Source organism: Vespula vulgaris, chromosome 9, assembly GCF_905475345.1.
Source record: "Vespula vulgaris chromosome 9, iyVesVulg1.1, whole genome shotgun sequence".
NCBI classification, from domain to species: Eukaryota; Metazoa; Arthropoda; class Insecta; order Hymenoptera; family Vespidae; genus Vespula; species Vespula vulgaris.
The window spans coordinates 7,929,836-7,950,478 of record NC_066594.1 but is presented as its reverse complement, the minus strand read 5'-3'; the positions used below and the strand labels follow the sequence as shown (position 1 = coordinate 7,950,478).

Here is a 20,643-nt window from a genome sequence, read left to right as displayed (position 1 = left end):
TTAAATTAGTATAGAATGAATACATCGAAAGATAGTTTTTTTTTTCTACGATCGTTAGAACATTTAACACGCGCTTCACTTTTAAATATATTTCTCCCAGACGTATATTTGAACGTTAATTGTCGTATTTGCAATCGATTCGATTTTGCCACGCTTGGGATACTGAATTCGCAAAAAAAGGAAATGAGTTTACTCATTGAGAATTTATGTTGAAACAATTGATCGGGGTAATTTGCACAACTTGCAAGAACCGTCGATGTCTGCCGGTGGATCGAAAAAAATAAAAGAAAAAGTCGGTTAAGTTACTTTTTTTTTCTTCTTTCGTCATTTTTTGTCTTCTCTAAGAGCGCGTGCGAAATGTAATATTTTACATAATAATTAATTTATAACGTATAATTTAAGATTCTTGTACTTTGAAATTCTGGATAGGGAGATAATTAAAGATACATGATAACATAATGCAAAGATACATAAAAAAGATAAAATGCCATAAATGGAAATGAAAATGAACTATTATTTACGTTCTAAGGTCAGAATTTGCATAATGTATATCAATGTATATCTAACTCCGTTGGAACGTCCTTACTAAATCAAAACCACACTTTGACTGTTTCACAATATAAAACGCGTGTTAGTATCGTTCGTATTGATAATTTATAAATTATTATACAGGGTCAGACAGATTTCTTACGAAAAGAGAACATCGTTAATATTTAACGTCATTCATAGTTAGTAATCGTTCGTCATCGTAGCCCTTTACAATTGCAAATAATTTTAGACGAAGGTTCCTTTTTTGTCCGAAGATTCCGACTTGATTTAACGAGATAAAAAAACGAGATAAAAAACAATTATCGAACGAAACGCCGAGGAAGATCGATTCGTCTCGTATTAACGTGTCGTCACAGCCCTTGGCTATCTCCCTGACGCAATAATCGTTTGCGACGGACATATCCGAAGAATTATCGAACGAAGAAGATACCCAATTGGGTTGGTCTCGTAATAATTGTGTCAAGATAATTCGTCGGTTAATTTGTAGCCGTGAAAGTGTAAGTATAATAAACTGATAAAGAAACTTTCGGTGAACTTTAAATATGATGTTTCTACGATGAAGAATATAAGAAATAAGAAACAAGAGAAAAAAGAAATATCAAAAAAAATGGCGGACGCTCGAGATTCTTTCAAGATGGCTGGCTCGTTATCCTCGCAAATTTACGATGCCGGTTACGCGGTACTTTTTATCTTCCCCTTAAAGGGATTGTAGACAAGACGATGCACTTGACACATGGACCACCGACTCCGTGTAATTCCTTTTTGTATTGCGGATGGTACCAAGCGAGATCACCAGCATCGACAATTTCGAACGAAAGGCAAGTAGGAGGCAAGGAGAGTCTCCCTGTTAAAGTAGGTCCCTCCTTCGAATGGTATAAGCAGCACCATAATTTTTACAACGGAGGTCGTCCGGCTAACCTGAATACGCGGCATTTTTACTTTCACGAGGCAGATGAGTCGAACTCACTTAAGTTGCTTCAACGAGTGTTACGCAGTCGGTGATTAAAGATTCTCATACGACAGCTTATGACAATTCATCACTTCTATTTTGTGGAGAAGCTATGGATAGTTTTCGTCGTTGTATTTGTTCTTTACTACGTTATTTACTTATTTTCTTCTTTTTTTTTTTGCTTCCAATGATTTTGCTAAATGACGATCATTAATGTTTATGATTTATCTCTTCGATGAATAATTTCGACGAAATATTTGTTTTAAACACTTTCGTGTTTCATGCGTGAATTTTGACGAGAACTATTGATTAGATAGCTTGTCTAGATTAGAAGATAATAACGCAGCATCTAATTTCTATTGCAATTATGTTCTAACGTGGCGCGATCTATTGCACTTCTCCATCACTTTTACTCAATGTCTAGGAACGTTCAACCGTTGGTGTTAAAACTTTATGTAACGACATGTTAATTGAGAAGAACCGTAGACTTTTCTATTTTTGTGCGTGTCTATGTATATATATATATATATATATATATATATATATATATATATATATATATATACGAAAGGAAAATTATTTCGAAAGAAATTTATGATTTGTAGTTATATCATTCGAAGGAACAGAAATCATTATTATTTTTTATTACTTTTCTTCTTCGACAAAATCCACTTTTAACGTATCAATATAACTTAGATCGGACTTACATAGAAGCTCGCGCGTAAAAATTTATCTTAGTTCTTGACGTAATATGTCATTTCAATGAAATTTCGGGCGTTCGGATATCGACTATTCTGCTCCGTAGGTATATCTATGAATTTTCTAACTTTTATCTCGATAACAACTAGATAATCTATTTTATGAAATTCTAGGATCTACCTTACCGGTGGTAATGCTAGATATTACTAGAGTTCACGCGAGTTAACAGATAGATGACGGACGAATGCGTTTCTAGGAAATGCATTAACTATATTTTCGTAATTTTCAAAAAAAATCTTCCATGAGATTTCTTACGAGAGATCAATGGGACGATCTATCTCGGCCGAGGAAATTTTTCATCGGAGGATTTTAAAAGATGGTTGAACTTTGATCTTTCATTTTTCTTTTTTTCTTTTTATTGTCTTGTAATTTCTCTTTCCTCTTTGTTTGTTTATTTTTTGTTGTTCTTTTTTTTCCCCTTTCCAATTCGATAAGATATTTCACTTGGATGTCTCCTTTCTTGAATGTCACGGCGCGTAGATATATACATTCAAAGGGAATTATTTATTCACCATTATGGAAAACCCTTTTGTCGAGGCAAGAAGAGAATTCGTGGTACGTCGAAGCAAGTCATTTCTTCGCACAGAGAAAAGAGCCCCAACTTCATTAATCAAGGCGATGCCTCGAAGGAAGAGGCACGAAGCGAACGTTGCAACTGAAATATTGTTTCGCGAGAAGAGCAAGCTTAACTTTCGTTTCGACTTCGTGCGTCGGCGATACTTCGCTTTCGTCAAAGACTTTCCTTATTCTCGTGTACCGTTAATAGAAGAAATTGAGTGGCTTCAGGTTAAAAGGACACTTCAACGACATGACACAGAGTCCTTTTCGTTCTTTTTATTCTTACGTTATTCTTCTTCGAACCTAATGATTCTCTTTCTTTAGACGTTGGACGTGTAATTATTATTACGGGTGGGAAGAAGAAGAAGGAAAAAAACGGAAAGGAAAATGTTTAGCAAAAAAATAATAAAAAATATAAAAAAGAAGCGTTAACGTCGTTCCCGTTAGATGAACGTGATATAACGCGTCGTAGATTCTATAGACATAGATATTTTTTGATTATCAGTCATTACACAACGAGTCTCGTTTATTTCGCACACGTTCGAATCTCTTAAAGCGTTTTATTTATAAATCTCCGTGCGATAATAGTGTTTGCATAGACAAAGATCTCTTGGTCGGATTTGTAATTTTCTAGATAAAAAAAATGAAAGAAAGAACGAAAAAGAATTCTATGTTATGACCCATCGTCAATCCTCGTTTTGTCTTCTTTTTCTTTTTTTTTTCTTATTTCTTTCCTTTTTTTACATTACAAATTAATGTGAAATTATTTGAATCGTCAGAGTAATGTCTTTATTTTTATTTCTTTTCTTTTTTTTTTCTTTACGCGCACGTTCGTTCTTCTTCTTTTTTCTTAACTCTCTAATTATTTTTTTTTCTTCTTCTTCTTTTTCCTTTTTACGCGATCAAAATCTCCGCTAATTTCGTACTTTTATGAACACTAGACGAAATATATAGCCAAGATAGACGTTCGAGATAAATAAAACTTGATATTCGGCGTTCGTCGGAAACTCCGTCAAGGTTTCACACAAATTTGTTACACGGTTGAATTTATAACGTATGTAAAGTAAGAAAAATTCGCGTAAAGAGATGATCGTCGGGTCAACGTATGCATTAAAGACAACACGCTTGTGTTAACTTACCTATACTTATATCAACGTCTACGTATAAGTATTCGTTTCTCGATGACTCCTCTACGTGATTTATGTACGTTTAATTCGAGGCTATTTATTTGTATTTATATTAACAAAATTTATTGTCAAATCGGTAGGATGGGACGATCGATATCTAATAATACCATTTAATTATTTTATTTATCGTATCTTCTTCTCTTTTTTCTTTTTTATATATATAAAATACGTATATAAAATACGTATAAAAAGATAACGAGCAAAAACGTACACGTATTTGTAAACGAACGAACGTGTTAAACGATTACAATTTTGATGAATTAAATGTATTGATATTAATTTAAATAAATGAATTGAACCTTTTGTAAAAGACGAAAGGTTACACCAATAAGAGAAAAGAAGACCTGGTATATCGCGGTTGGTCGACGCCACGGTCGCCCCTCTTCATAGATTTCGTCGAAAATGTCGTAACATTGGCCACTGTCAAATCATCAGGCAGAAATCTATCAATGAGAGGGAGAGGTCCTCGGATCCTGCGAGGTTTCGGCAGGCATATAGTATAAAAGCGCGTCTTCGCGGACGATAGTATAACAAGACAACAACCGTAGTCAACATGCACGCTTTGGTAAGTTCAAAAATTGGATTGTTCGCGAAGAGGTTTGCGATTATAAGTAAAGAAAGTAATAAGACAATTTTTTTCTTTTTTTCTTTCTTTTTTCTTTCATTTTTTTCAGTGATATCTTATGTCGTGATATGTATTAATTCAACATTTTACAATGTTTTTAATTGTTTCAACGACGATTAGCTTTTTTTCTTTTTTTTTTCTTTTAATGAAACACTCGAGAATAACAAATTAATTACGATATAATCAATGAATTGTTAAAATAACATTGCGAGTTTTTATATAAATCGATTCGATGGAAAACGCGTTATCCTAAGCGTTTCCCTTTAAGATTATCGATCGTTGTCGTATTTATAGTCGTATGTATTTATAGACTACAATAGTCGATTGAAAATTTCATTATCTGTCATTATCAGCAAATATAATTTCAGCAAGTCACCGTTTGTGCGATCCTCGTCGCGGTAGCCGCAGGCGTTCCGTTGAAAGAAGATGAAGTAGTACCGATTCTCTATCACAATTCAAACGGGCCTGAACCAGACGGCTCGTACTCTTACAGCTTTGAGACCGGAAATGGTATCCGCGTTAACGAACAAGGCGAGCCAAGGAAGAGCTCGCAAAAGGATTCCGAAAGCGAATATGCCCTTTACGTGCAAGGATCATTCAATTATCCAAGTCCCGATGGTACTCCAATTTCATTAAACTACGTCGCCGATGAAAACGGATTCCAACCTCAAGGAGAACATCTGCCAACTCCACCACCTGTACCGGAAGCCATCTTGAGAGCTCTCGATTACATCGCCGCTCATCCCGAGGAAGACAAACAGAGGAAGTGAATGATTTTATTCCCTTTGCAACAAAATAAGAAAGATATCTCGGACGAATAACTAATCGAACAGTGATCGATATCCTTTTTTTTTTCTTGTATCATCGCTTCGTTTATTGTTCGAAGAACGAAAGAACGAACGAACAAAGAACGATGCTTTCATATAACGGAGACAACGAACTATGGATTAGTTTGAAGATAAACAACGAAGAGTTTTTCTTCTTCTTCTTTTTTATTTTATTCTTTTTATATATCGTTATAAAGGATACCACAAGACGAGAATGTTCGTCCGGATTTACAATAGTGTAAATTATTTCATTGAAATTCTTTCTCTCTCTCTCTCTCTCTCTCTCGTAGTACGTATTCCGCTATAATATTATCTCGAGACGTTGATTTGTTTTCCAAGTTCCAAGATAATACAGCACGATCTTTAAAATATGTTTTTCTTCGAGATCAAAACAACGTTCTTTGGATGTAACCTGTATATACATAAAGTCGAAGACTTCCAAGTACTACGGTCGTATTATTATTAGTACTACTACAACCACCGCCATTAATACTACTGCTACACTAGCTCGACGTTGTTACTTTTGAGTTATCTCACGCGTTTATTATATCATGTAAATGAAAGAAATATAGTTAGTTTCGTTTCGACGAGGAATTCATTAAGAATACTTTAATTAGAGTACAGAACGTCATAGCTTATATAGAAACGTTTATATTAAACGTTTGATACGACGGAAATATACAGTGACATAATAAATACGACGAAGCTTCGAAAATCTTATCGCCGATTTATTTATCCATTATCCTTAGACGTATATCCACAACAAAATCGTTTTTCGTTACGACATCGTACACGATCGAACGTCTTCTTATTTCCAGAAAGATCGAGTCGAATGGTAGAACCAAAATTCTTCGGAGTTGTTCGAGAGATTAATGTAGCGTGTACCAAGTCAACGAAGTATAAAGATAAGAGAGAAGAGAGAAGAGAGAAGAGAGATATACGTGCGATAAGTTACTTTAATTATCTTAAACACGAAGCGTTTCGTGTAGGCAAAACTCGAGGACAAAAAGGCAAAGCTGTCGCGTGTTTCGCGGAGGCGGACGTTGTGTATGTATTCATAGAGGTATGTGTATATAGCTATATATTTCTAATATATATATGTATGTATGTATGTATGCACCGACGGCCAATTTGCCAGTAAGAAAATGATTCACCTTCGATCTACGTCGGGTATCATTCTAATTTATAAATAAAAATTGAATTTTCTATCCATTATTGGAAATTTGTATATGTCAAAGATACACACATTTCTGAAGGCATACGTACGAACGAGTAGATTATTAATATTTTCATATATACATATATATGTATAGAGAGATATTATCATCTCGATTAATTGCTATATTTCATACTCGTAGATATAATATATGAACGTTTTAATAACCAATCATATTTTTATCTACATAAGAGGATAGGATTGTCGGAGAGAGAATCTTCGACTAAATGCGTTATTATTAACTACGTGTAATTGCCTGTATTATTATTATATGCGAAATAAATATTTAAGTAAGTACATACAATGGATCGACGATTTCTAAACGATCGAACAACGTATAATGGAGACAAAGAAGATCTAGGATAATTTAACAAAGCGATCTTACGCGGTTCTGTACGCGATAGGTATCTTATTCGAAGAGATACAAAACGATACGGGAGATGAGTAATTAAACGATGGTCGGAAGAGCTATTATAAAGCATTCGACGAGTAAACCTTGAAATTAATGTATTCTTACGATGTGTTTTCCATGTTTAAAGTATTACCGACGGTCAGAAAGGATTATATCACGGATTTCTGTTAAACTCGACGATCTTCTTTGGCGAGTTTAAGAGGTGATGGACTGTTTCGTAAATTTATTTTGATTTTTACCGAATGGAAAAAGAAAAATAGATAGGTTCTTTTTTTTCTTTTTTTTTAACGAAACACTGGTCACAGATGGTAAGAAAAACACAAAGTGATCTTTTCGATCTCCCTTCTTGTTACCTCTACTTGTTCTTCTTTTACTGCTTCGTCGAGAAGCATTCTAACGAGAAACGTCTTCGTAACCCGATCGTAGATCACGTACCGTTAATTCGAGAAGCGTCTTCTCAACGAAGAAACGACCTTAGTTTCGTACTCGTAATCTCTCGTTTCTTATTGATACGTACGTACGAGAAGAAAATCCATACTTTTTATCAGTGTCACTAGCTTTCAATTCGAATTCGGAATCGTTCGTAATCACAGTTCGAATTGAACGATATCGAATTATATATTAACAATTATATATTTGTTTCTTTTTTCTTCTCTCTTTCGAAAGAGACATTTCAGTAATTGGCGAAATTTTTGGAAAGTCTCCTCGTGGACGAATTAAAAATTCCTCCTAATAGATTAGTAGGTCACGACGTGACTACTCGTACTTCGCTTTAATATTATTACATAAATTATAAAGATAAAATCTGTGCTTGTAGAAAAATACAGAGAGAGAGAGAGAGAGACAGAGAGAAAGAGAGAAAAATAAGAAAAAGAAAGATATTCCTACGTAATTTCATGCTTTGCTTCTGTTTTTGTTTTCGTCCTTTGTATGTATCGGCTAAGCAAGAAGAGAGAGGCAAAGAGAGAGAGAGAGAGATAGAGAGAGGGGGGAAGAGAAGGAGAATAGATGTAATCATCGATTCGATCGTATACTTTTTGTTACAGTATCGCGTGCCGGAGGTCGCGATCATTGTTTGCAGAGTATCAAAGGTCGAATGCTATCTTGAATGGGCTGGGGATCGAATAGGACAAGGAGCTAGCGAAGGATTGCATCTAATTGCAGCTATCTTCGCCTGCTATTCGTTACGCTATTCCATTCTCTGGTATTTCGCTTTTATTCCGATACTATTCAACCGTTGCAAAAGGAGAAAGTCCTCTTTACTCCGTTTTTCTTGTCTATGACCTCTATACTCGATGATTCTTCCTTGTCACGACGCCTATGCACACATATACTCTTTCTCTCTCTCTCTTTCTCTCTCTCTCTCTCCGTTTATCTCTATCCTTCCATCTATCGAGTTATATTTTCGCTCGTTTATTCAATCTCTTCAATTCTTTCTCTCTTTCTCTTTCTCTTTCTCTATTTCGAGAGCCAATGGCATAACATGATGCTCACGAACATAACGGTACGATGCAATAAATAATACGACGCCCAGGAGAAGCGAAACAGCATCGATGTTACTGCTTTGTGATACGCCTCCGTATGTATGTCAAGAGTGGTTAAATGTCTTTCTTTTTCTTTCTCTTTTTATTTTTCTTTTCTCCTTCCTCCTGCTCCCCCTTCTCCTCCCTTCCTCTTGATTCTCTCTTTTCATTTTCTTTTTTCTTTCTCGTTCTTTCTTTCTCTCCTTTTCTCTCTCGTTCTCGTTCTCGTCTGGTAGGAAGATACGTACGTTCTTCTAAAAGTTTATAAGGTACTTGTTCGTGTTCGAAAGGACGTTGATCCGATCGATAACTCCCAGGAGGGAGTTCGAACGTGTTCTCCTTCTCGTTTCGTGATAAGACGTCCTTCGTATATCAAAAAGAAAAGATTTCAAAGGATATATTAATGCTAGGTCTCTTGTTTTCTTTCGTAAAAAAAAAATTACGATAATTATTAAAAGGGGATTCGTTTAAATGAAGAGAAAAGAGTGAAAGTATCGAAGAGGATGAAATGTCATATACTCGCCGTTCCTACGAGTATCTTCTCCTTCTCTTTTTTTCTCGTGTGCGTGCAAACGAGAAGTCTAGTCTAGACTAAAAATAAATATAACGGTATTAACGTCTTAGAATGGAAATGGCCATGCATATTTACTGCAAATAAATCATAAACCGATGAAAGATATGTAACAAAATAAGAATAAGAATAAGAATAAGAATAAAAATAAGAATAAAAATAAGAATAAGAAGAAGTAGTAAAAGAAGGTGCTGGTAGAAGACGACCTTGACATATAAGTACATATGTACGGCAAACATTCTAAGAGAGCGCCTACCCGCAGGCGAGAAGACGCAACGTATGCCGAATTCAATTTTACTTTCATCTTACGGTACGCAGGTGCTTCGTTTTCTCACGATTAAAATATTCCTTTAAAAATTCTCGTTCGTATTCTCTCTCTTCAAGGTTTTCATTCATCCTTTTCTAAGATAGAAAAAAAGAGTATGGAGATCGTTAAACGACGACATTCTTTAAAAATTTCTCAACGGATCTTCGGCGGCCTCGAGGATCAGAACGTTTCCGGTGTTTCTTTTTTTCTTTCTTTCTTTCTTTCTATCTTTCTTTCTTTCTTTCTTTCTTTCTTTCTTTCTTTCTTTCTTTCTTTTGCCGATGAGAATCACGAAGCCTTCGGAATCTTTTCTCTCCTACGGATTCTTGAGACATACATAAATGGATATGTACATACACGTATACGTATTATAGCTTCGTGGTACTGCGTAATAATAAACGAGAGAGGAATCTATTATCCGTTATATTAGCAATGTCTTCCAAATCTCAGCCAAGGTCTATGATATTTATGATACATTTTTTTTTTTTTTAGAATAACGTACGAATTATACGTGTTCGACCTTCTTTTCTATTTTTTCTTTCTTTCTTTCTTTCTTTTTTTTTTCATCTTATCGTCCTCTCATTTACGATTATATATTACATCTTGCATAATTTCATTGATTCGATGAGAATGAATTCGACGAGGTCGATTCAATTCGTTGTTAGTTCGTTCGATCGTAGAAAATATGGCGCGTTTTAAAAGGCATTCAGGAAGAAACATTTTCATTTCTTCGATCGATAGAAGTTAGACGGTGCAACTTCTAAGTTGGCTGGCATACATTAGGTTCGAAATATCAACGGTAAAGCGGTAGGTTTAACGATTAAAGGCATATATGTATGTATATGCGTGGCTATATACAGAGATTGTTGCAGCAACAGAGATACCTTGTACATCGGCAGTTCCTAAGGCCGTGTCGAAAAGGAAAGGTTAGACGCGGATGCGCGCTTACACGAATCCTTCGTTCGCAAGAATGCGTACTTGAATGAAAGAGTCCCGTTTATCTACGTGTTCATGCATTCACGTATACATATATATATATGTATGTATGTATGTATGTGTGTATTTACGTATGCATTTAAGAAGAAAAGCATTAGAGGATGAATAGGAGTATGGGCCAATCGAGATAAGTCGAGTGAGTCAATGGACGCTAAATGAATTTCGTCGATCGTGAAGTATCATAATCGATAATTTTTCATTACTAATCGAACGATGATACGAACGCGATCTTATCTGTCATTTTAATGATTTTTTTATTACATTTTAATGATTCTTTTATTTTATTTTAACGAATCTCAATCTTTATCTCATCTTTTTCTTGACTTAGTGTATTTACACACGTAAATGATACAAAAGAAGAGAGAAAGAGAGAGAGACGCGTGTGTATCCGTAAAAGATTCCAAGGAAGTTGCATTAAGGTCGAGAGGTCGTTAAGAGAGAACCATTAGCGGACTAAAAAGATTGCAATATAACGTCCGAATGATTAGAAACTATTCTATTTCGTACAATTGTATTTTTCTTTTTCCTCTTCTCTTCTTTTTATTTCTTTTCTTAGCTAATAAAAATCTTATTATCAATCTTTGTGCGAAGTGTCTTAAAACGTTCGTACAGTTCGGATAAAGGTATTGAACTGCGTAATTGGTAGGTCCAGTTGAACGTACCCAACAAAGTACACAATATCTATATACACATAATGTAGATATATGGTAAGCGCTTAAAGCCAATATAGTGACGCAATTATATTTGATCATTCTATAGATATTACCTATTCTACGAAGAGAAAAAGAGAAAGAGAGAAGATAATACTTAAAGGATTGCATCAGTGGCCATCGTTGAAGTATTATACCTATACCTTGCGCATATAACCTTTTCGTGTAAGTGAGTTTTAAACGGATGGTAGAGTCTTTATTGCTTTTTATATATCTTTTCCTTTATGAAATTGCGCAAAAATCGAGGATCTTCAATAACTCGTTTTTTTTTTTTTTTAACTTTAATTCAGTCGAACGCGATCGATACGGTAAATAATCAAAGGATTCGCAATGTCTTGTTCTTGTTCTTCTTCTTCGTTTTTCGGTCTAACCAATCAAAAGGAACGAAAGTAGTCTCCTAACGTAGGATCCATCGATCATCATCGAAAGGATGTAATATATTTTCTCGCTTCTGAGAACGAGTAGAAAGAGAAAAAAAGAGAGAGAAAGAGAGAGAGAGAGAGAGAGAGAGAGAGAGAGATCGGTCAAAAATTGAAGATTTTGTCGAAGACGTTCACGTCGTTGAACTCTTGCGACGACGACCTGCATTCGTACGTGCGCATCCTGTGGTTTGGTATTCCACATGGCGAACCTTATAAGCAGTGAATTCAGATCTCGCTAAGGTCTGGTGTCCGTGCATTAATCTTACCCGACGAAGTCAGTTACGGCATAACGGATGCACCATAGCGAGTCAAGAACATATCAAGATTACCAAAGAAATGCTTCCACCATGATTTTTCGATTGGTCATTAATTCATGAAAACATTTATATTTTCGTTAATTATGAAGAAAGATTACGTATTAATGATACGTTACTATCTTGAGTATTCATTCGTCACATTTTCGCGTCAGTTGGTTATATAAATTCGCTAAAATGAATAAGGATAAATATCGATTATCAAAGATGAAAAATTATTATGTATATGTCAGCGATCGTATAATTGGTCACGTCTGCTGGGTTAGGCTAACTACACCTACCTCCTATAACTTCTCTTTACTCGTGCACTATGATACAGCAAGAATTGAACTCGTCGAGTAATTCGTTATGATTCCTTAATAGTTAGAGATCCACGTGGTAAGTTCCTCGGATTAGCATGCAATGACACAGTTGAGGACGTTACCTCGTTAGGTACTTTCACATGTGATATTTATTCGCACATCCTTTGTGTGCATTGCCCGTATTACGTAAATCAGCTAATTAAAAGACCAAACATGTATTATTCGCGCTAACTTTCCTCGTGCCCATACACTTTGTTGAGATAATTAACTCGAATTTGTATCGCGTGTAAAATATTTTCTTTTCACTTTTCCTCTTCTTTTCTTTTTTTTCTTTTTTGTTCTTTTCTTTTTCCTTTTTGGTTTCCGTCATCGAACTTCATCGATCGTTCGAAGGTTTAGAAAATCGATATTTAATAATATACAATATATCGCGATAGGTATTTTATTCCAAGTCAAATGTCATCGCAGAAGAAAATTTTTCAAACTTATCGATGACGCACGTGTTCGTGAATCACGCGGGAACTTCAACCGTTTGCCTTCTAACCGAGAGGAACTGACATTCCTTCGAGAATACAATTTATTACCATTCGATGTACTTCTTGTATTTTCCAGAAAATAACACGAAAACTAACGCTTGCCGATACATCATTCACCGTTCAATAATTTGGTTTATTGTACGATTGTTAAATATTTATGTAACCATCGTACGTTTTTAATCGTGATTATAATCGATGTATTAAGGAAATTAAAGATATTTTTTTTACCTCGAAGTAAACTCTACGATATTTACATAAAAATAGAAAAGGAAATAAACAAACAATGAACAAAAAAAGTACTGAAAAAAGTAAAAGAGAAGAGAAAAATATGAGATTAATATGAAACATTCGTAACGCATAAGGAGTATCTTGTTTGTTTTAGAAATAAAAAAGAACGTGAATATATGAATAATCAGTATCTTATCAAAGATCTCGGACATTCCAACGGGTCCGCATTGATCGCTAATTATAAGATGAAAGCACCGTATCTACTTAACAACAAGGTCGGTCTAACGTGTCAACGACGATTAAAACATGCTCATTGCATAAAGTAAAAACGGATGACGCAAAAAAAGAAAACGATAGAAAAAGAAAAGGGAAAGAAAAAAAAATAGAAAAAATGTAGACTTTCACATTGAATTTTAAGTAGGTACCGTCTTAGGTTAAAATCCAATCTACAATCTAATGGCACCGATTAACTGTGGAATCTTAATAAAAATCAAAAGTAACGCGCCCATAAATTGTTCTATCCGCGTAGAGATACAACGCGTGGATAGAAACGAATATTATCAGCAATTACGGCTAATACGAGACTCATTGCGGCGATTATGGCGTAGTATCGGCTAGTAAAAAGATGGCCTTTAATACGTTGATTATTCATGCATGAAAAACAAACTGGTGGCAACTAAGCAAAGTCCTGTTCCGTCCCGTTTAGCTTACGATTATCACCGAATAAGGACGTTTAGGCGTCACAATCGTTTGAATATAATTAAATGAAAATCCTTTCGGTGAAATATCATAAAAGATTTTATGAGAAGGACATTTGAATGGTTCCATTGATCATAGACGTTCATACACGCATCGTGATGAATTGAAATAAATCAAACCAAAAAAGAAACAGGAATATATATAAAATAGTTCAAATTTTAGATGTAATCGTATAGGTACCCATCGTTTTTTAGCAAATTTAGAAATACCTTATTCGACGATACGAATTAGCGACAATACAAATTGCGAGGAGAAAAGAAAAAATAAAAGGGAAAGAAAAAAAAGAAAGTGAGAGGAGAGGTGGTAAAGAGAGAAAAGTCGGTAAAGAAATTATGACAATTGAGTAAGCATCCTTTAACTGGGACCCGATGACATTTAGCACAGAGTGCGACATAGTGATCCCTGACGATGGTAGTCTTAGTGATATACGGTGTGTCGTTGTCCTCCTCCTCCCCCTCCTCCTCCTCCTCCTCCTCCTCCCCCCCTCCTCCTCCTCCTCTTCTTCCACCTCCTCCTCTTTCATCTTCTTCCACCATCTTGGTTAATGTTCAACGTATCAACGACAACGACGACGAAGACGAAACGATGGTAGACACACGTGTTAAAAAAAGAGATGCATGGATGCAGATGGATATATGAAAATGCAGGTGTGAGAGAAGGAACGAAGATGCACAAGCACGCATGCATCAGGCGCCAAGAACGTTAAACGAGGATCCGTGTGTAACCCTCGTCCGTGGTGTCCATCTTTTCCCCTTACCTCCTCGAATCTCTCTTTCTTCGTTTCTCCATCTCTTTTTCTCTCTCTCTGTCTCGCTCTTAGCATGTCCCATGTGTATCTCCTAGTAACATGGTGGCCATCGTTACCGCGGAAACGGTGGTGTATTGGTGATGCCTCCAGGGGTATATATACACCGAGCGCTGCGGGGCTTGATAAACACTTGCCCATCAGCGATTACTGCTGCAGCATGTATACGTCATTGGTAAGCGTTTATAAGTTCCGAGTCGCAAAAGACTTTTAATCGGAAGTAATAGATTGGAGAGAATGTCGGGTGAATCGAGCAGCGAGAAAGAGAGATAACAGGGGTAGGGTGTGCTTGCAAGGATTTCCCATCGATCCGATCGATGATGCTTCGGGTTTATTTAACGGTGTCGTGATATACGTATTTTGTGCATTTATCAAATAGTTCTCTCAGTGATATTATTTCCCGATATTTGGTTTTATACTTTAGTATCCGAGGGTGGTGATCATGTGGTGGGGTAAGTGGGTCGTCTCGATAACGAACGAATATTCCAACCTTTCGGATTTTGATACTTTCAAGGATTTTTTATTATATAATTTTCTTTTTTTATCGTTTAGTTAATGTAGGTATCGTTAGGATTTTTACTTCTTCTTTATTTTCTTTTTTATTTTGTTTTTAAATCGATTAAATATATATATATATATGTGTGTGTGTGTGTGTGTGTGTGTGCGTGCGTGTATTTTACAAGTGTGTTATAAATTTAGAACTAGATTCGTTTCGAAATACAGGAAGTACATATTGAAACATTGTTCGCGTAAGTACATCTGATGTCAAAACGGATGGTGGTTGGAGCGGTTACACGCAACGTTTAATTCGTACATACATAGGCGAAAGGATAGTTAAGCGCGGCGCGTGTATGAAATATGGTCTGACCTAATAACTCGCTCGGATTTACTACTACTGCCGCGGCTGACTCAAAACGGCTTAACCACTGTGAGCAGAGCTCGTCAGACTTTTGAATGACCCTTGAAATAACGTTATTGAAGATCGCCCATTTGTATCGCGTATTTTTTTGGATAATTATTTGAACTTTCTTTTCGCTAAAGATTAAATTTGAATCAATACTTGCGAATGAAATTATTCGATTAAACGTCAACGATATAAATATAGTATAAAAATTTTATCGAACTTAACGCAAATATGAAAGATCATCCAAACTTATCTCTTTGATTTATTTTCACGTCAAACAGGTAATTATCGTCACGCTGGCAGCATACGCTGCATCGGCTCCAGCTCCAGCGGATGAACCAATACCAATCGTCAGCCAAAGTCAGGAGGGTCCAAATCCGGATGGATCGTACAAATGGAGCTATGAAAGTGGAAATGGTATTAAGGCCGAAGAACAAGGACAACTGAAAAACGCTGGCTCGGAGAACGAAGCTATGGAGGCACAAGGTGCATTCAGTTATCCGAGCGACGATGGCCAACAAATATCTTTGACTTACACAGCAGATGAGAATGGCTTCCAACCAGTTGGTGCACACCTTCCGGTACCACCGGAAGTTCCGGCTTTGATACAGAAAGCACTCGAGTGGATAGCAGCACATCCCTCGAAAGACGACGAGAACAATCTGTAACACGACGATCTATAACGCCAGTGTGATCTCACCAGCTCCTTTTTAAATATTATTACGATCGAGATAAAACGACGATCTTTTTAGCCCGATAATGAGTTTAATCCGTCCACGCGACGCCGCCGTCTCGCCGCACTTATCTTCGTTTTTCCGTTTCCTCTTTCTCTTTCTCTTTCTTTCTATCTTTCTATTTTTCTTACTTCTTCTCCACGTTTTTTTTATTCCCTCCATTCTTCTAGATTTCCGACCTCGAACATGGACTACTCTGGTTCAATTTGTTGTAAATATTTATTTGTACGTCTATGCGATACTATATAATATATATATATATATTATATAGAATACATGCATATATATATATATTATACGTATGTACACACACAGACACACACAGACACGCGCATATATATGAAACACTTATATATCTACTTAATAGCAAACCGATGTAATTAACTGTCGTTAAGTATATCAAAGTGCGTTTGAGAATAAATGTTGCATCCCAGGAGAAATGTCGTCGGTTTTTTGTCACACGACCTTGATTAAAAAACGCAACATAAGAAATTATGCGATTTTATTTCTTCCTAATGAATTCGAATAGTAATCTAGGAAGTCTCGTGGAAGTCACGAGAGAATATTTAAATCGATAAGATTTATGATCCATTCAGAATGCGTCGTCCTACGTGCGCTCTACTTTCTACGGTTTGGCTGATTAAAAACGTCTACATCTACTATCCCACTACTCGTACGTTTTCTAACTTACCGAACGAAGTTTAATATGTAATCATAAAAAGAATAAATATCTCGAATTAAAATTGCGATTTAAAGCAAAATCTACGTGTCTACGTAAATAGATAAATTAGAATTAAAAAACGGACATATTTTCTACTTTCTTCTTCGTCTTATTTTGTACATTAGAAAGTTAAACGACAGATAGAGACGAGTATCGACGAATATATTCTTTTTTTACCTCTTTTTTTTTTCGGAACGGACCTTGCAAAATTGTCATTAATCAATCAAACAGACAGATCGTACGATAAGAACTCTCAAGGATTGCGTCATTTGCAAATTACGCACGCCATACGGAAAGCGTTTATTCCGTTTTTATCTCTTTTTTTTTTATCTCTTTCTTTCTTTTTCTCCTTCTTTTTCTTTTTCTCTTTCTTTTTCACTTTCGTCAAGGATTTTTATTAGCGAACGACGAAAGACGATCGTGTAACCTTTCGAATCGGGTCCCGTTGATTGAACCTATAGCGTCGGTTCTCGAAGCTTTCTAACAATAACAGTATCTATGTTTGCACGAGCGAGAGCGTCTACTCAATTTGACATGGCCGATGTCGCGCACGCCTCCAAGGGTTAAGGAACCGGAACTCGAGATGATATCTTTGCTGAACTTTCACCGATGAAACAAACGATCAACTCGAGTTGCAATTTTATTATGCGAATAATACCGACTTATATCATCTTATGAGTTAGATTTATGCAATCCATTGGCATTCTACTTTCCATCGTGAAACGCATCGAAAAGTTATTCTACGAATGCGGGGGTGGAATTCAGATGGATTCAAATTTTGTCGATTGATTTCTAATCTTAAGATTAGACCTAACTCCTATATGTACGTAATATATGTATATATATATAAAATTTTTTTAATTAATGATTACACATTATTATAATATGGATATAAGAAAAGAAGATATAAGTAATATAATTGGATAATGCGATAAATTTCAGTGATAGGGTTATGTATTTTTAAATAATTTTCTACAATAAATTTATTACAATATCCATTCGGTTCATCGTTATTCATATTGTCCATGTTAATCGTTGTGCTCATAACATATATAAATAAGAATTTGATAATCGGGACGTATACCGGAGTCTTTCATTTTTCAATCTCGTCGAAGAGAAGAATATTCGTATTCCAAAGATGGTAAGAAAGAAGAAGGAATATTAGCTGGGCAAAAACATTGTCGTAATCAAGAGTTGTATGCTAAAGAATTTATTTTTGTATTACGCGGTAACCGTTGCGTATTAATTATCGAATATGTGTCTGGATACGTGTCTTGCATACTTTCGGCATTGCATTCGTGCTTGCGAGTTATTTGGTTATGTGTATGTATGTATATGTGTGTATGTGTGTTCATGTGTGTGCGTTACGAACGAATATATACAAAAATGCATACGTACAGGTATATTCACTTTCGCTGACTTCTTCATTTGAGTAAAGCACTTTGTCACTTCTGGCATTCGTAATGACGTTCCATGACATGATCCAAGTTTTGTTTACATACGTGAAGATATTTTTTTTCTTTTTTTCTTTTCTCAAGTGTCATAGACGCATGCAATTCAAGAGAACAGAAACGACAACGATGACAGTTAACGATAGTGATGCTTAGAAGAGATATTTTCTTCTTAAAGAGACACTTATATAACATTAATTTATTATAAATACGTATATACGAGTGTAGATATTTTTCTATTTTCCCTTTTTTTCTTTTCATTTTTTTATTTACAATATAAAACGGTACCCAACCTAGATTTTTAAATGCGTAAAATGTTAAGAATTTAACTGCGATCTTTATAACAAACGAGTGAGATTATTATTACGCGGTTAAGAAATGAATGACAATCATGTTTGCGACTACCTAAGTGTATGCTTTCCTATGCAGACGTATTTGCGATAAAGTGAGAATAACTTCTTCGATAGATAATTATGATAAATTAATCATTTATATTTGCATTGTGATATAGGAATAGTGTATATTTCAAATGAAATTAATTGAAATGAAAAAAAAAGAAGAAAAAAAACATATTTATTATCGATGACAAGAGAAGAAAGATTACAAATAATTTACAAATAATTTATAAATAATTCACGAGGTAATTGTAATAATTCAAATAAATATCGACTTTTTTGTTAATCATAGATACCGCATACGTATATACATATATAAACGAGTAACAAGTTTTGGAATGAAAAAAAAGATAAAGTATAGGGGAAGAAAAAAATCAGGAAAAAAATGGAATGATCCTATCTTGAAGAGGGATTAATGGGAGACGAATTCATTAAAGAATGAATAATGAAGGTTATGCAATCCTGCTCGACTATTGGAATTCCTTTCTCCTTTGATTCCGCTATTTAATATTGTCCATTAAATCTCTGTCGGTCGTAAATCTTTGACCGGAGCAATGAAGATCAGTACGAGAGTCATTTCATTAATTAATACGCTTTGGTGGAAAATTTTTTCCATTAAAATAATAATAATCGTGATAAGGAATGGAATAAAAATTAAAATTAGAAGCTTCTTTTTTTCTTACAGAATAAAATATATTTTTCATCAATATAATAACAACGAGAGTATAAACGTTTAAAGCTTGTTCTTGCTATCTTCTTTGTATGGGTGAGTAGCTATCCAATCTAGAGCACGTTGAATGGCGGCAGGAATTGGTTGAGTCGGTGGTGGTGTCGGCAAATGGGAACCTTCGAAAATAGCACCATTTTCGTTAGCGAGCCATCCAAGATTAACCTTTGTACCATCGGGAGCTGTCCAAGCAGCTGATCCCTGAACTTCCTCGGCTTCGTCCTTTTGACCGACGTTCTTCAGAGTACCCTGTTCTTCAACGGTTATACCATTAGCAGTTTCCCATTTCGCGTAAAAACTACCATCCGGGCTGATGTCCTGAGATTGACGGACAATGGCGATCGGTTCGTTTGGATTAGCCGCATTCGCCATTATTGCTAGCAAACTCAAAAGGATAATCTTGCCTGCCATTTTGTATCTAAAAGTGAAAAATTAATGTCGGTGTTTTATTTATTCTTTTTTTGTTTCATTTCTTTTCTTTTTTCTCTTCTTCTCTCATCATCGCAACAAGTTCTCCTCATAATTATATAAATGATGATAAATTGTTGACAATTTTATTGAAACGGTTGTAAAATAAAAAGAAAAAGAAAAAAATTTTAATAACTTTTCAATAGTTATTATCCGATGGTTATTATCCGATATTGTCTTCGTGATTAGCTACATGTAAATCCAGTGATTTATGTAGTAATTCGAAAATAATTTTAAAAGTATCTATCTCTTATGCGATTTGAAAATGTCAAAGCTGACGTATCGAATGGTGATGAATTCTAGGTAAAACGCAAGGGATACCTTTATTACTTCACTTCAATTTCGTGTGGACACCACCGGTTGGACGTTACTGACGATGATTTAACCGCAGCGCCCACCTTTTATATACATAGAACCAACCCGCGCCGACATATTGCGCCAAATGTCACTCGATGATACCGGTTCAAGCTTTGCTTGACCAGTATCGAATAGATCCTTCTAATCGTCGGAATTTCGTATTCGTTTTAATAAGAATTCCTTGGATAACCATACAATCGTGTACGTTGAATAATAGCGATTAAACATCAAAATTTCATTACTCGTTAATAATAATTAAAGATAAAAGAACTACATTTATTTCTTGTCCTATTTTGCATACAAAGCTTAGGCATACGATTAAAAATACGTA

At 35.3% G+C, this 20,643-nt stretch overlaps 3 protein-coding genes across 3 annotated transcripts; 2 read left to right on the top strand and 1 right to left on the bottom strand.

Annotated features, from left to right (window-relative positions):
• Positions 1 to 4,464: 4,464 nt before the first annotated feature.
• On the top strand, positions 4,465 to 6,169 carry LOC127066251 (endocuticle structural glycoprotein SgAbd-2-like). The gene is made up of 2 exons (XM_050999748.1): positions 4,465 to 4,567; positions 4,996 to 6,169. The coding sequence occupies exons 1-2, from the start codon at positions 4,556 to 4,558 to the stop codon at positions 5,395 to 5,397; spliced, it is 414 nt and encodes a 137-aa protein (XP_050855705.1). The 5' UTR covers positions 4,465 to 4,555; the 3' UTR covers positions 5,398 to 6,169.
• An 8,387-nt stretch (positions 6,170 to 14,556) lies between these two features.
• Positions 14,557 to 16,685, top strand: LOC127066247 (endocuticle structural glycoprotein SgAbd-4-like). Its single transcript, XM_050999743.1, has 2 exons — positions 14,557 to 14,730; positions 15,741 to 16,685. The coding sequence occupies exons 1-2, from the start codon at positions 14,572 to 14,574 to the stop codon at positions 16,125 to 16,127; spliced, it is 546 nt and encodes a 181-aa protein (XP_050855700.1). The 5' UTR covers positions 14,557 to 14,571; the 3' UTR covers positions 16,128 to 16,685.
• A 2,739-nt stretch (positions 16,686 to 19,424) lies between these two features.
• Positions 19,425 to 20,403, bottom strand: LOC127066252 (endocuticle structural glycoprotein SgAbd-8-like). The gene is made up of 2 exons (XM_050999749.1): positions 20,277 to 20,403; positions 19,425 to 19,905 (listed from the first exon to the last, which is right to left on the bottom strand). The coding sequence occupies exon 2, from the start codon at positions 19,896 to 19,898 to the stop codon at positions 19,494 to 19,496; it is 405 nt and encodes a 134-aa protein (XP_050855706.1). The 5' UTR covers positions 19,899 to 19,905; positions 20,277 to 20,403; the 3' UTR covers positions 19,425 to 19,493.
• Positions 20,404 to 20,643: the final 240 nt, after the last annotated feature.